This window comes from Chelonia mydas, chromosome 13, assembly GCF_015237465.2.
Source record: "Chelonia mydas isolate rCheMyd1 chromosome 13, rCheMyd1.pri.v2, whole genome shotgun sequence".
Taxonomy (NCBI): Eukaryota; Metazoa; Chordata; order Testudines; family Cheloniidae; genus Chelonia; species Chelonia mydas.
The window spans coordinates 30,635,807-30,649,004 of NC_051253.2; the positions used below are offsets into that span (position 1 = coordinate 30,635,807).

Sequence of the window (13,198 nt, forward strand, 5' to 3'; positions counted from 1 at the left end):
ATGAAGAGCCAAGCACCAAGAGTATCTGTGGAGTGATTTTGAGCCTGCTCGCAGACAGAAGAGAAAACTGGTACTAGCTGTCAGAACAGCTGATGAGCACTCTGGCTCACATCCTATTAGTTGGAATGCCTCTTGACTGAGTTAATTCCCATCAACCATTCAGTCACCCACAGAAGCAGGAGATCCACAGGATGGAAATCTACTGTACCAGTAATCTTTTTTCCTCATCATTTTTTAACAATTCAAATACAGTAGCAGAATATGACCATTATTCTTTACAATTTTAACTAATTTTTACATATATATTTTTATAAAATGTATGTATGTATGTATGTACGTACGTATCAGTCACATGCAACACTATTGTTGAAAATTATATCAAAACTTCAGGAAATTTAAAATTTAAGTTCCATAAAGCAATATTTTGCCCATGTTAAACATACTATACATGAAGGTATACATTAAAAGCCTAACAAGCAATGAAAAGTATAACAGATGCACATTTTGAATTGGTTAGCAATGCTAAACAGTGCAGTGTGTCATGTTTTGAGATGGATGCGGCTGCACAAACCGAACCCTGAACTCAACTCTCAGCAGGTAACAGAGAAGACACCAATTTTTAAGCAGTTTTATGTTTAAAAAGTTATTGTTAATGTTCCCACACACACAGATTTTGTGTGCGCGCTGCATGCAAATTACACAACAATCTCACAGCTAAACATGCAGCACCAATACCACACAGCCAAGGATTAAAAATGAAGGCAAGTCATTTTACTTGACTTTGGAATATTCTCCCAAAAGGAAGAGATGGAAATTCTATTCCTTGTGACATTAGAACTAAGCTGTACAAACAACAGATGAATGCTCCATTTTCCTGAGATGGTAGGTCATTTCCATCTCCAATTTCCAGGATCTTATATTGCCAACTTAAGAGCATGCACACAACAGTAAAGGCAGTCTGTGGATATGGTTGCTCAACAAGGTATCCAAGCTGAACTCTCAAAAACAAATAGCTGAAGCAACTTTCCTATTTGGTCATTTAAGGTCTTTGGATGATTCATTCATGGAATGAATCAATTCAGCTTTAAAACCACACAAAGCACCTTTTTTTGCTTTCATCTCCACAGATACCACCCCTGTTTGAGAGACAAGAATACACACAGAGTCAGCACAAGATAAACCAGGCATACAGCTAGAACAATGCATATTTAAAACCAAGAGTTTTCATTAACCTTTTTAAAGACAAATGAGGGATGAAGAGGAGAGTTAGAGCGGAACCTGGTTACTACCTGGAGTGCAGGTTTTACAAGCAAAAGGAGCTGATTCCTAAGGACTAGTCTCCACTAGATAGTTCTGCCAGTTTAATTATATCAATATGGTTAAAGCAGCAAACGTTCCTAGTGAAGAAACAGTTTTATATTGATACAAGTGCTTACACTGATATAGCATATTCCAGTTCCCTGACTGGCATCAGCTACATCGGTATAAGCACTTTTATAACAAGTAACTAGAGCTTTTAGCAGCACAGCGATGCTGGCAAAAATCACACCCCTCACCGACATAATTATGTTACCAAAACTTTCTAGAATAGGCCTGCCTTTAAATCTGCAGAAGAACAAAGTTATTCTGAGACTGGTTTACCAAGTTGTCAGTCTCTAAGGAAATAAAAAGGGACATGGAGAGTCAAGTGCAGACACACCAAAGTAAGTTGGCCACTCCCCAATGTCACAATCGTAGTTTTAATGCATCCCAATGTAGGCTACCTGTATGTTTATGGAATGATAGAATTTTTTTTGTTCATCAGATAACAGTTTGGGGTCAATGGTTTACAAGGGATGGATGTGCACCCTGGCACCCAGGACAGATGGGAAAAAGATGGATCTCAATGATATCTCCCATGACTGCCTACTGCTGATGTGTTTCTCATTTAAAGTGAATATATTGATAATTTCTCCTGAGAAGATCATGCAGTCAAGTCTGTGATGGGATGCAAGACAGTTACACTACAGATATGGCTGCATTCACTGATTGTAATCAATAATACTAACACTTTTAATCACAGAAAATCTATTTTGGTCAAATCAACAGAGACTGTGGCTCTCAGATAAGTATAACCACTTAAAGGCTTCCATGGTTAACAATGGGTTGGATAGGTTTCAGAGTAGCAGCCGTGTTAGTCTGTATCCGCAAAAAGAAAAGGAGGACTTGTGGCACCTTAGAGACTAACAAATTTATTTAAGCATAAGCTTTCGTGAGCTGTCAGGGATGGGCTAGGTTTAATTAGTCCTGCTTCAGCACAGGGGGCTGGATTTCATTACCACTTGAGATCCCTTCCAGCCCTACATTTCTATGGTAACTGAATATGCTATGAAATTAATGTTTTACTTTTACTTTCTGACAGCACTTACTCTTTGAAAAAATAAGTGAATGATTCCTATTCTTAAAATCTTTCCAATGAAATGTCAGCAAAACAAACTCAGTGTAGCTACATTCAGCATATCTTGTGTATGTCCATCTATAAATACTTGACATTTTTATATTATGTATATTTTACTAGAAGAAGTGAAAAATGAAATATCAAATCCAGAACACCACCTCTGATTTCCAGCAGGCTACGTTTAATGACCCCGAACCAGAGTCAGAGGAAAAGAAACCACAAAGAAAAGACCAGAATTTTTGAGGTAGGGACAAGTACACCATGCACCATTATATACCATATTTATTGTGCCTTTAGAGTTTCAATAGTTCATTCAGTCTCATACCCTAAATCAACTTCTATGTTTCTTTAGAACAGCCATGGCCTGAGCAAGCTCTCCCATTTGCAGTCTGGCAATCTAAGTCAATCAAGTTATCTTACGACTCTTGAAATGATTAAGGCACTGCCAGTTTTCTACAGAATTCTCAGAGATGTATGCACAGTCAAAGCTCATCTCTACATGGGCAAAAACAAAACTACACACGCTCCAGGGTCATGAGCTACCTGCAGATTTCTCTTCTCCTAGGCAAGGGACCAAACAGGTTTGTGAATGTAAGAAAAAGGGCAAGTGAGGGGGATTAGTGTTCCTTGAATTCATGAATATTTGATTGCACACCAGCATTATACTCTTCTATTGTGCCCTGTAGTAAGCAGAGCTTCCATCTGACAGCAGCCGCAGGTATGCTTCACAGAGCTCTGCACTAGAAACCTGAGAAACTCCCTCTTGGAATTCCAACAGACATTCAACTAAAGCTCCTGTTTTATCCTTTTCCTCTTCCAGCCCCATACAATCCCAGCTCAAACACCTTCTCACCTCAGCAGGAGGAGGGTTCTAAGTGGTAAAAGACGTCAGGATCCAGACTACTGTAGGGAACATGTGGAATCCTGAACTCAAGACCTGGTAGGCAAGTGAAGGAGGAAAAGATTTGCAATTGTTTTACTTTTTAATTCAAAGGATTACTTGAATTTTTTCTAAAACTAATAGAACATACTGTTTGGGATCCCAAATCATTAACAAAACATGTGGATGTACAGATCACAAATAAATACATTTTAAAAGGTGTCAGAACCCGAGTTAAGATAGCTCTGGGTTGTCTGTTTCTACTGTAATAGTTGATAATATTACAAGAAAAAGTATTCTTTATACTGCTCTAGTTAGTGACGCCTTTAACTCTTGTAAAGGAAACAGAACTCTGAATTCAGATCTTGAGAGGTAACGAAAGGAGAAACTAATTTTCAGCTACTTTGTTTTCAAATATATTTATTTGTAGTCTGTAAGTCTCTACATATTTCCATTACTAATTTCGGATCAAAGGTTATTTTAAAAAGCATTTCAGTTTATAATGATTTGGAATCAAACATTTTTGAAACTACTTAAAAACTTTGCATTCCAAATGAATATATAAAGATATCATGGTAGCTTTCCCTTTTCTAGCTTTTTATTAAAATTAACTGCTAATCCAAATGTTTTACAACCTTTCCCTGTTATAGATTCCCAACGCCAAATGGGACCGTTGTGATCATCTAATCTGGCCTGCTGTATAACACAGGGCAAAGAACTTCCCCCAAAACATCCAATCTTGGGTTAAAAATGGTCAATAATGGAGAATCCACCACAAAACCTGGATAAATTGTTCCAGTGATTAATTACTCTCACTGTTAAAAACTAACATCTCATTTCCAGTCTGAATTTGTCTAGCCTCAACTTCCAACCACTGGATCATGTTTTACCTTTCTCTGCTAAACTGAAGAGTCCACTGTTAAATATTTGTTCCCCATGTAGATATTTATAGACTAATCAAGTCACCCTGTAACTGTCTCTTTATTAAACTAAGGAGATTGAGCTCCTTGAATCTATTGCGATAAGGCATGTTTTCTAATCCTTGAATCATTTTCATGGCTCTTCTCTGAACCCTCTCTAATTTATCAGCATCCTTCTTGAACTATAGACACAAGAAAGGGATACAATATTCCAGCAGTGGTTGCACCAGTGCCAAATACAGAGGCAAAATAAGCTCTCTACACCTACTCAAGATTCCCCTGTTTATGCATCCCAGGATCACACTCGCTCTGTTTGGCCACAGCATCACACTGGAATCTTATGCCGATTATCCACCACAATCACCAAATCTTTTTCAGAGTCACTGCTTGCCAAGATTGAGTCCCCCAACCTGTAAGTATGGCCTACTTTCTTTGTTCCTTGGCATATACATTTAAATTTTGCCATATTAAAACACGTGATTTACTTGAGTACAGTTTACCAAGTGACCCAGATTATTCTGTATCAGTGACTTACCCTGTTCATTTTTTACCAGTCCCCCAACATGTGTGTCATCTGCATCCTTTATCAGTGATCATTTTATATTTTCTCCCAGGTCATTGATTAAAAAAAAAAGTTAAATAGCATAAGGCCAAGAACCAATTCCAACAGGACTGCAAACACACCTGCTCAATGACAACTCCCTATTTATAATTACATCTTGATACCGATACGTTAGCCTGTTTTTAACCCAAAGTGTGCCATGTTAATTTTATATAATTCCAGATTTTTTAATCAAAATGCCATGTGTTACCAAGTCAAATATCAACATTACCTTTATCAACCAAACCTGCAATCAAAAAAAGCTATCCAGTTAATGTGATAGGATGTGTTTTTCATAAACCTATGTTGATTTGCATGAATTACATTACCATGCCTTTAACCCTTTTCCAATAGTCACTAGTTCTATTAAATTATAGAATATAAATTAAGTACCATACATATGAGAACGTCATAGTCCAAAAACATATTATTATATGGAGGCATCAACTGCAGCTCCATAGTTAAGGTTGAGTTTGCATTTGAAGTTCAACCACTTTATGTATGAATAGAGCATATTGTACCCACTGAAATCACAGCACTTGCAGAATTAATGTTTTAAGAATTTACACGTAAATCTATTCACTAATTTATAAAAATTAATTTAAAAATGAGTCCTTTAAGAAACTGAATACTCTGTGTCAAAGAAGATCATTCAGAATTTACAAATTCTAACGTATTGTCTATCAACAGACATTGGCAGAGAGGTAAAGATTGAGTGGAGCTGATGTGACAGGTAGGATTCTTCCCTTCCATTATTTTTATAACAAAGTTTGTCAAAGGCTGAAGATGAGTAATCTCCTTCAGGGATACACAAAAATTCTTCTCTTTCAAAATGGTCATGATCAACCATTGTTTTGAACAGGACTGAGGCCACAGGATACCCTTAGTAAAGATGGCCACCACCTAATTCACCAGTTCTTAACAGTGTTCCTAGGGGCATCTTCCCTGAAGGTTGTTTGGCTTCATTGCCACAGGGAACAATGGGAAACAGGGCCCATCCTAGCTGAGGGTAGGTTGTATCTCAGTCCCACTGAGAACAGTGGAAAATGGCAGTCATTTTGAAAGAGGGAACTTCAGGAATTTCTCTGAAGGAGATTTTGTGCCAAAGCTACTCCTGAAGAAACTTTTGGTTATGAAGAACAGCAGCAAAAGATGATCCTTAATCCCCAAAATTTCTTTTTTTTTTTTTTAAAAAAAAAAATCTATTTGTTGCATCAGATCTACTTAACAGAGATGGGAGATGGAGGGAAAGGGACTGTGAGGTATGTGTACACAGGGACGCAGAAGGAATCAAGTGTGTATAATCTAGTACTCTAACAATGTCAAGCAGCTGTAAATCCAGTATAACTGCTCAAGATGCTCTGGCTGCTTTGCACTAGTTCAGAATGTTATACACTAGCAAGAATAGATGAATCAAGCCTTAAGTTAATTTTTAAAATTTCTTATCTTCAAATAACTGGAATTTTCACAGCATGACATTCTCTTGGGGCTTCTAATTTGTTGTTTATGTATGAAAATTCTAATTATAAAATACATAAAACTCCCACACAACTATGTTAAAATGGAGTGAAGATCGAAAGTACGTATTATGATGTTTAGGGTAAAGAAACATTAAAGAGATGTTAATCATCCCCACAAAGAAGAATTATAAGCCCAGAAAATTCTAAGTTAAGGTTAATTTAAGGAAATCCATTCATGTTACAATTTGGAAATGCACAGTTAGGATACCCCAACAACCTTAACTCTCTCCTGCAGTGATGATAAAAAGGGGGGAAATATATTAAAGAAATTAATATCACTTTAAACATCAGTTTAATCGTATTTTGGACCACAAAACACAAATATATTAATCATGATTGTATGGTTATTGCATATATGAGACTGTGGAGTTACCCTACCTTTCACATAGCTAAAACCTAATAATCTGAAATGCAAAATTACCACTGTGTTTACAAAAAATTGTTCATAATAACCCCAAAGTTAACCTATAATAGCAAAACTCAGAGCATCAAAACCCAAAGCATGTATTTTTCCTTTATACAGCATTCATAGAAATGCTCCCCCCCTTTTTTTAATTTTGTAAATAATCATGTGATAGAGAAATATTTGAAAAGAAAAAAGTTGCCTAGTGCCAGTGTTCTATCATAAATACACAAAAATACAAAGGCATCACATTTTAAATTTGTTAAATCTAAATTTGAACCTGTAACAGAAGGCTCTTGGGTTTCAGTAGATGTAAAGGAGAGCTCACGGTCATCAACTTTTTCTTCCTTTAAACTGCTGTTCACATCAAGCAGTGTGGTCTGTGATACATCTCCAGAAGATTGATGTGCTTGTTCACAGGAGTTTTGGTCAGACTCAACAGGAATTTCTAACTGAACTAGAAGAGAAAGAAAAAAGGAGTTTGTGGGAGCAAAATACACAAAAACATCAGATAGCCAAAGGACTGGAAAAGACAGCTCTACATCACAAGATGCTGAAGACTTAGGCAAAAGCAGATGTGTTTGTCTCACCATATTCTGTTTTAGGTGGATAACAGGAATGTGTGAAACAAAACCTCCACTCCCTTCCCTCTTAGCATTTGAATATCACATCCAGTCTTCTGTTCAGCATATGCGCAACGTGGCACATGACCAGTATTCATCACTGAATTTGGTCCACTGGTTGGATAATTAGCTTCCCCGGCCCAGGGTAGGTACTGATGGGGAGCGTGACATTAACGCCATTCCATGCCTCCCATCAAATCCAGTGATTCCAACAGACCACACAGCCCGAATGCGTTTAATAGATCGGATTTCCTGAGAAAGTTGGGGAGAGAACGGAGTGGCTCGATCAAGGTATTTAAACTAGGGCTGACATTTAACTTACATGATAAAGAGATTGCACTACAGTACTTGTATGAGGTGAATTGAAAAATACAATTTCTTGTTTTTTACAGTGCAAATATTCGTAATAAAAATAAATATAAAGTGAGCCCTGTACACTCTGAAATTAATATATTTGAAAATGTAGTAAACATCCAAAAATATTTAAAATAAATGGTATTCTTTTGTTGCTTAACAGTGTGATTAATCACGATTAATTTTTTTAATGGCTTGACTGCCCTGATTTAAACAGTACAGTTCTCACTACACCATGGTATCTTAAGTACCTGGTGGAGGTTCTACAAAGGAGAGAGTGAAATACAGTAGTTGGAGATTGTTCTAGTGTGGAGGGAGAAAGGTTGTAAAAGGGAGAAAAAGCGTCCATCCAAACTGATGCAAGCACTATAAGGCAGGTACTGTCATTTTGTTTGGTGTTAGTTCAGTGCCTAACAATGGGGTGCTGGTCTAGGATGGGGGGCTCCTAGACTGAAATAGTAATTAATTAGGAAGTGAATAAATGAATGGATATTCTATACGGTTCAACTAGTTCCAACAGGGATCCCTTAAACCTTAGAGAAACTTTTACTCTGGATTATCTGGGCAATCTGTCCCCAGTTCAAGTGGATTCTAATGTATTAACTGCACATAAAAACTAAACATAAAATCAGTTTTATCAATCTTCTTTACAAGTTAAAGTCATTTAAACTTCATCTTAGTAATTAGTTATAACACATGACTAAACAACTCTCCTTCATAATGACCCAAGAGCATACCATTACAACAAAGTACTTACGGTCCTCTGGTTCCTTTGGACTAGATACTGGATCTTTCGAAGGTCCAATTTCAGCGAAAGTTGTTGTAACAATATCTGTATTTATTATCTCAGGACTACCACTGGATGACAGCCTTGAGGATCGTCTCCTAATTTGGTCTCTTTCATTGATGCCTGGAGAGTTTTTCAACTTTTCCTGAGCTAAAAAGCATAATAAAATTTAATTTCATTGTGCAAATCGGCTGTCAATCATGAAAAACATTGAAGTTTGACAATGAGGTACTACTGGTTATGTGGTTAACACCTGTAGATCACTTGTGCCTCTACCCCCAATAACTGGAGTTCTGATTATTAAACAGGTAAGTAACTTCCCATTCTCCTTTGAGTGATTGTCCATATGTATAATTCCACTGCTGGCAACTCCTAAGCAGTGATTTTATGTAATGGAGGTGGGAGTCTGAAGTCTTTTGGAGAATAAAGATTGCAGCACTCTCCTCAATGAAGTGATGGCGACTAGAAACAGTTTTCATTTACATATGAAAGAGGGAACCTTTTGGTAACTGTTCAAAGCTAGACTCGGAGCCAATGGAGTGACAGGGTCCTCGACTGATAACATCTTAATCAGGCCTTTGAGGAACTTGATCACAGGTGGTTAGGAGAAGGTTGTACGGCTGTCTATAGGTGCATGATGGACTGAGATCGCCACCAAGTGTACTTTGACTGAATTCAAGGATAAATTACTTTGTTTTATCTCCTGTGCGTAATTCAGAATTCAAGATATCAAGCAGTGATGAGGGGTGATGGACTTCCACTGGCACAAGTGAGAAAACCTGGTCCATTTCTCCAGGTAAGTTTCTCTCATAATGTCCCTTCCTGCTATTTATGAGGGACGAGCCTAAGAGCCAACATTCAATGTTCTACCAGCAACTCCTGTCAGGCCAAACTCATTACACTGACCACATTGTAGTCATAGTATTTATCTATAAAAAAAAGTCATGTAAGGTATCAAATGAAAGCTGCTGACACACTGATCATTAATATAATTGTGAAGGGTATGTATTAACACTACAACAGAAATTATGTATACCTACTAATATTAAACTTTGAAGTCTGTAACCAAAGGAAGGAACAGGTTTCTTCCAGTCAGGCAAGCAGGCAGGCAGAGTTGTCTCTCTGTCAAATGTAAATTAAGCACAGCAAGCCAAAAACAATGGGAGCTACATCTGCATGTCAAGTCAACCAGAAACAGAGGTTGGCAAGCGTGTGTGAATTCAATATGGCGCCAGCACACGGACCGACCAACCAACCAACCAGCATTTCAAAGGTCTACTGAACTATAACAGGGGGTGCCAGGACAACACTTCATTATTCATTTCACTGAGGAACACCTTTGGCAGAGGGGGATGACTTGTGAAGGAATGAATCCTGGATTCACTGAAAACCAGCAAGCTCTGCAGAAAGACTGAGGGCAAGAAACTGCTTTAGACAAGGGTTGGGCATATGACATTTTAGTCTCAAGAAATGGGGTTTTACTTTAGTTTTATTTGTAACAGTTTTATTTTTACTCTATACTCACTTGAATCTGTGTATCTCTGAACTTTATACATTTGTTTTCACCATAAGAACATAGGAGTGGCCATACTGGGTCAGACCAAAGGTTCATCTAGCCCCATATCCTGTCTTCTGACAGCGGCCAAGGCTAGGTGCCCCAGAGGGAATGAACAGAACCACTAATCATCAAGTGATCCATCCTGTTGCCCATTCCAAGTTTCTGGAAAACAGATGCTAGAGACACTGCCCATTCCAATTATCCCCTAGCCAATGAACTTATCTAGTTTTTTTTTTTAAGCTGTTATAGTCTTGACCTTCACAACATCCTGAGACAAGGAGTTCCACAGGTTGTGTTGTGTGAAAAAATACTTTCTTTCGTTTGTTTTAAACCTGCTGCCTATTAATTTCATTTGATGACCCCATAAATAGATTACAGTGCTGTATTATTTAAAGGACCTGATCCTGAGCTGTAACCTTCCAGCTGTGTACACACTGTCTCCTGGTAATCTTACCTGGTAATCACCTTGGTAAGCTTACCTGGTAATCACTGAGAGGGTCCAGTGACAGGGTCTGGATGCTACGAGGAACACTCTTCAAAGGGGGTTTGGGGACTGAGGTACACCTGCGAAGCAAAACCGAGCTGGCAGAGTCCTGAGGATTGTGTTTGAGTAGTTGAAAGGCTGGCGGTGTACAGGAGCTGACAAAAAGCTAACACAGGATGAACTCCCTCACACTGGAGACAAGGGACCCACAATCCTGGGCACCCAAGAAACTGCCACATGAGGATGTTCCTGACTGAACAGAAGCAGGCATACTTTACCGTCAACAACCAGCCAACCTCCATGCCCTGAGATAAAGATATCTCCGATCCACATGTAGGATTTCCCCCTTGTTTTGTGATATCAGATCGGGAAACAAAGGTAAGGTTTTGGGCTGGGAGGCTGACAGGTTCAGAATGTCCAGGAACCAAAGCTGCCACAGACATCCTGGGTCTACAGGGATCAGCTTAGCTGAATCCTGTTTGATCTTGCAGAGCACTCTGGGGACCATGGGAATTAGGAGACAGGCATACATCATGATCATTGCCACTGATATGGTAGCAGTATCTGCTGAATCCAGAGCTGCTTGTAGGCTCACCTTAGCCACAAAATCATATTCTGAGACTCTTCCCAAATTCTCCCTTTCAGGTCTGAGAGAAGTTTGTCACAAAGGCCTATATTCTTTCATAATTCCTGAAGTTACAGCAAGCCAGCAGGACTTGGTAAATGATAACCCTCAACTGAAGGCTCAGCAACAAGTACACTTTTCAACTCAATAAATCTAGTTTCTCTGGATCCTTGTCTCTGGGTGTTGATTTATACTGATGGGATTTTTCATTGGCCTTCATTACCAATAATGAAGGTGGCATTGGAAGTACATGAGAGAACTGAGGCCCTTTGGGTGGAACCTGATATTTTTGTCCATTTTACAAAAGGCAGGAGCTACTGTGGATGGGTGTTTCTGACAATACTTTCACTGGTTACAATCACCAGAATGGCAATTTTTCCTGGTGTGAAGGACCGGGGTATATACACCAATTTGTGGGTCTGCTCCTGAACTTCTTCCATGGGATTTGCAGAGTCTGCACTTAAGTTGTTCTTTGAATCCCCAAAAGTCATCAATTTAAGAGAGAGTCTGCGGGACAACAGCTTCACTGGGAATGATGACGGTGCCACCAGAGCCAATATATCACCTGGTAATGAGACCTAATCCAAGTCCTCCTCTTATTCTGGTGAGGGTTGGGGAGGTGCTGGCTCTGGCACACCTTATGATGCCATGGTTGGTGGAAGTAATCTTGCAGATTGCTGGAGTCTATACTGAAGCTCTGCCCTACTGTAGGAGAACCACGGGTCCCAATACGGCCAAATTGGAACCCACAGGCACTCTCCCAGCAGCCATGGTGTGGGAAGCCAGGGACCTTGTGGTGGAGTCTCCCAGTATCCTTCCCTGGAGGAATGTCCAAATCCCCTATAATAAGAGTTTATGTCCCATCCAGATTCTCTGTTATCACCTGAAGCCTCACATGAGGTTGATCAAAATACTCCACATCCATGGGAAAAAGCTACTGCTCATGGAGCAAAGCGTAAGGTTAGCAGGGTAGCAGGAGAGAAGTTATCAACATTGTTTTAGTGCAGCAAATGGCAGCAAAGCAGATAAAAGAGGTGACCCTGGCTCCTGCACAATCAGCAAGTCTCTGCCATAAACTTCAGTGCCAGCTGATGCACTGGTGTGGCCAGAAGTGCCACTGGGCTACGAACACTAACCGTGGTGCCATGGCTGGCATCTTTCAACGCAAAGGTCTTTGATGACGCCACAATCATGTCAAGGATTGCTATCTGTGCTGAGTCTCTTGAGAAGTGAGGTTTCAGAGGTTCTGATTTTGCTTAGTGTCAGCTCACTACCAGTTCCTATGGACCAATATGGAACTGAGCTTACACAAGAACTACACGGAACGGTGAAGTCTGAGAGCGAATAGTGCTGATGGGAGTAAGAATAGGTGGGAGATCTCCCTGTAGGGCTACCCGCACTCTGAGTCTTGCCCGCCAATTTCTTGGTGGATTTGGATGAAGAAGGGGTCCCCCTAGGGATAAGGAGCCTGCACTTTCACTCTTTGACTCCGACAGAGGGGTGAGGGGCACCTCAAGAGCTAGGATCGGAAGCCGGTCTCAGGGACTTAGTCATACAAGTACATTTCTCTGTCTTCTCTCTGTCCAGGCACTAAATGACTTATAAAACAAGAATTTCTCAGATATATGCAATTCTCTTAGGCAATAATGGTATGAGGAATAACATGATTTTGGCAATTAATTGATCTTTAAATATTCATGGTAAACAGGCCTGATGGGATGTTAGATGGGGTGGGATCTGAGTTACTACAGAGAATTCTTTCCTGGGTATCTGGCTGGTGAATCTTGCCCATATACTCAAGGTTTACCTGATCGCCATATTTCGGGTCGGGAAGGAATTTTCCTCCAGGGCAGACTGGAAGAGGCCCTGAAGGTTTTTCGCCTTCCTCTGTAGCATGGAGCATGGATCACTTACTGGAGGATTCTCTGCTCCTTGAAGTCTTTAAACCAGGATTTGAGGATTTCAATAGCTCAGACATAGGTGAGAGGTTTTTTGCAGGAGTGGGT

General features: G+C 39.5%; 1 protein-coding gene across 11 annotated transcripts in view; it reads right to left on the minus strand.

Annotated features, from left to right (window-relative positions):
- PHF20 (PHD finger protein 20) overlaps nt 1–13,198 on the minus strand; it is a 176,008-nt gene that overhangs the window by 97,322 nt on the left and 65,488 nt on the right. For all 11 annotated transcript variants that reach the window (XM_043527384.1, XM_037915955.2, XM_043527383.1 and 8 more), the window contains 2 exons: nt 8,496–8,675; nt 7,042–7,218 (listed from right to left, as the gene is read on the minus strand). In XM_043527384.1, coding sequence (XP_043383319.1) covers nt 7,042–7,218; nt 8,496–8,675 — 357 coding nt within the window. The remainder of the gene's footprint in view (nt 1–7,041; nt 7,219–8,495; nt 8,676–13,198) is intronic.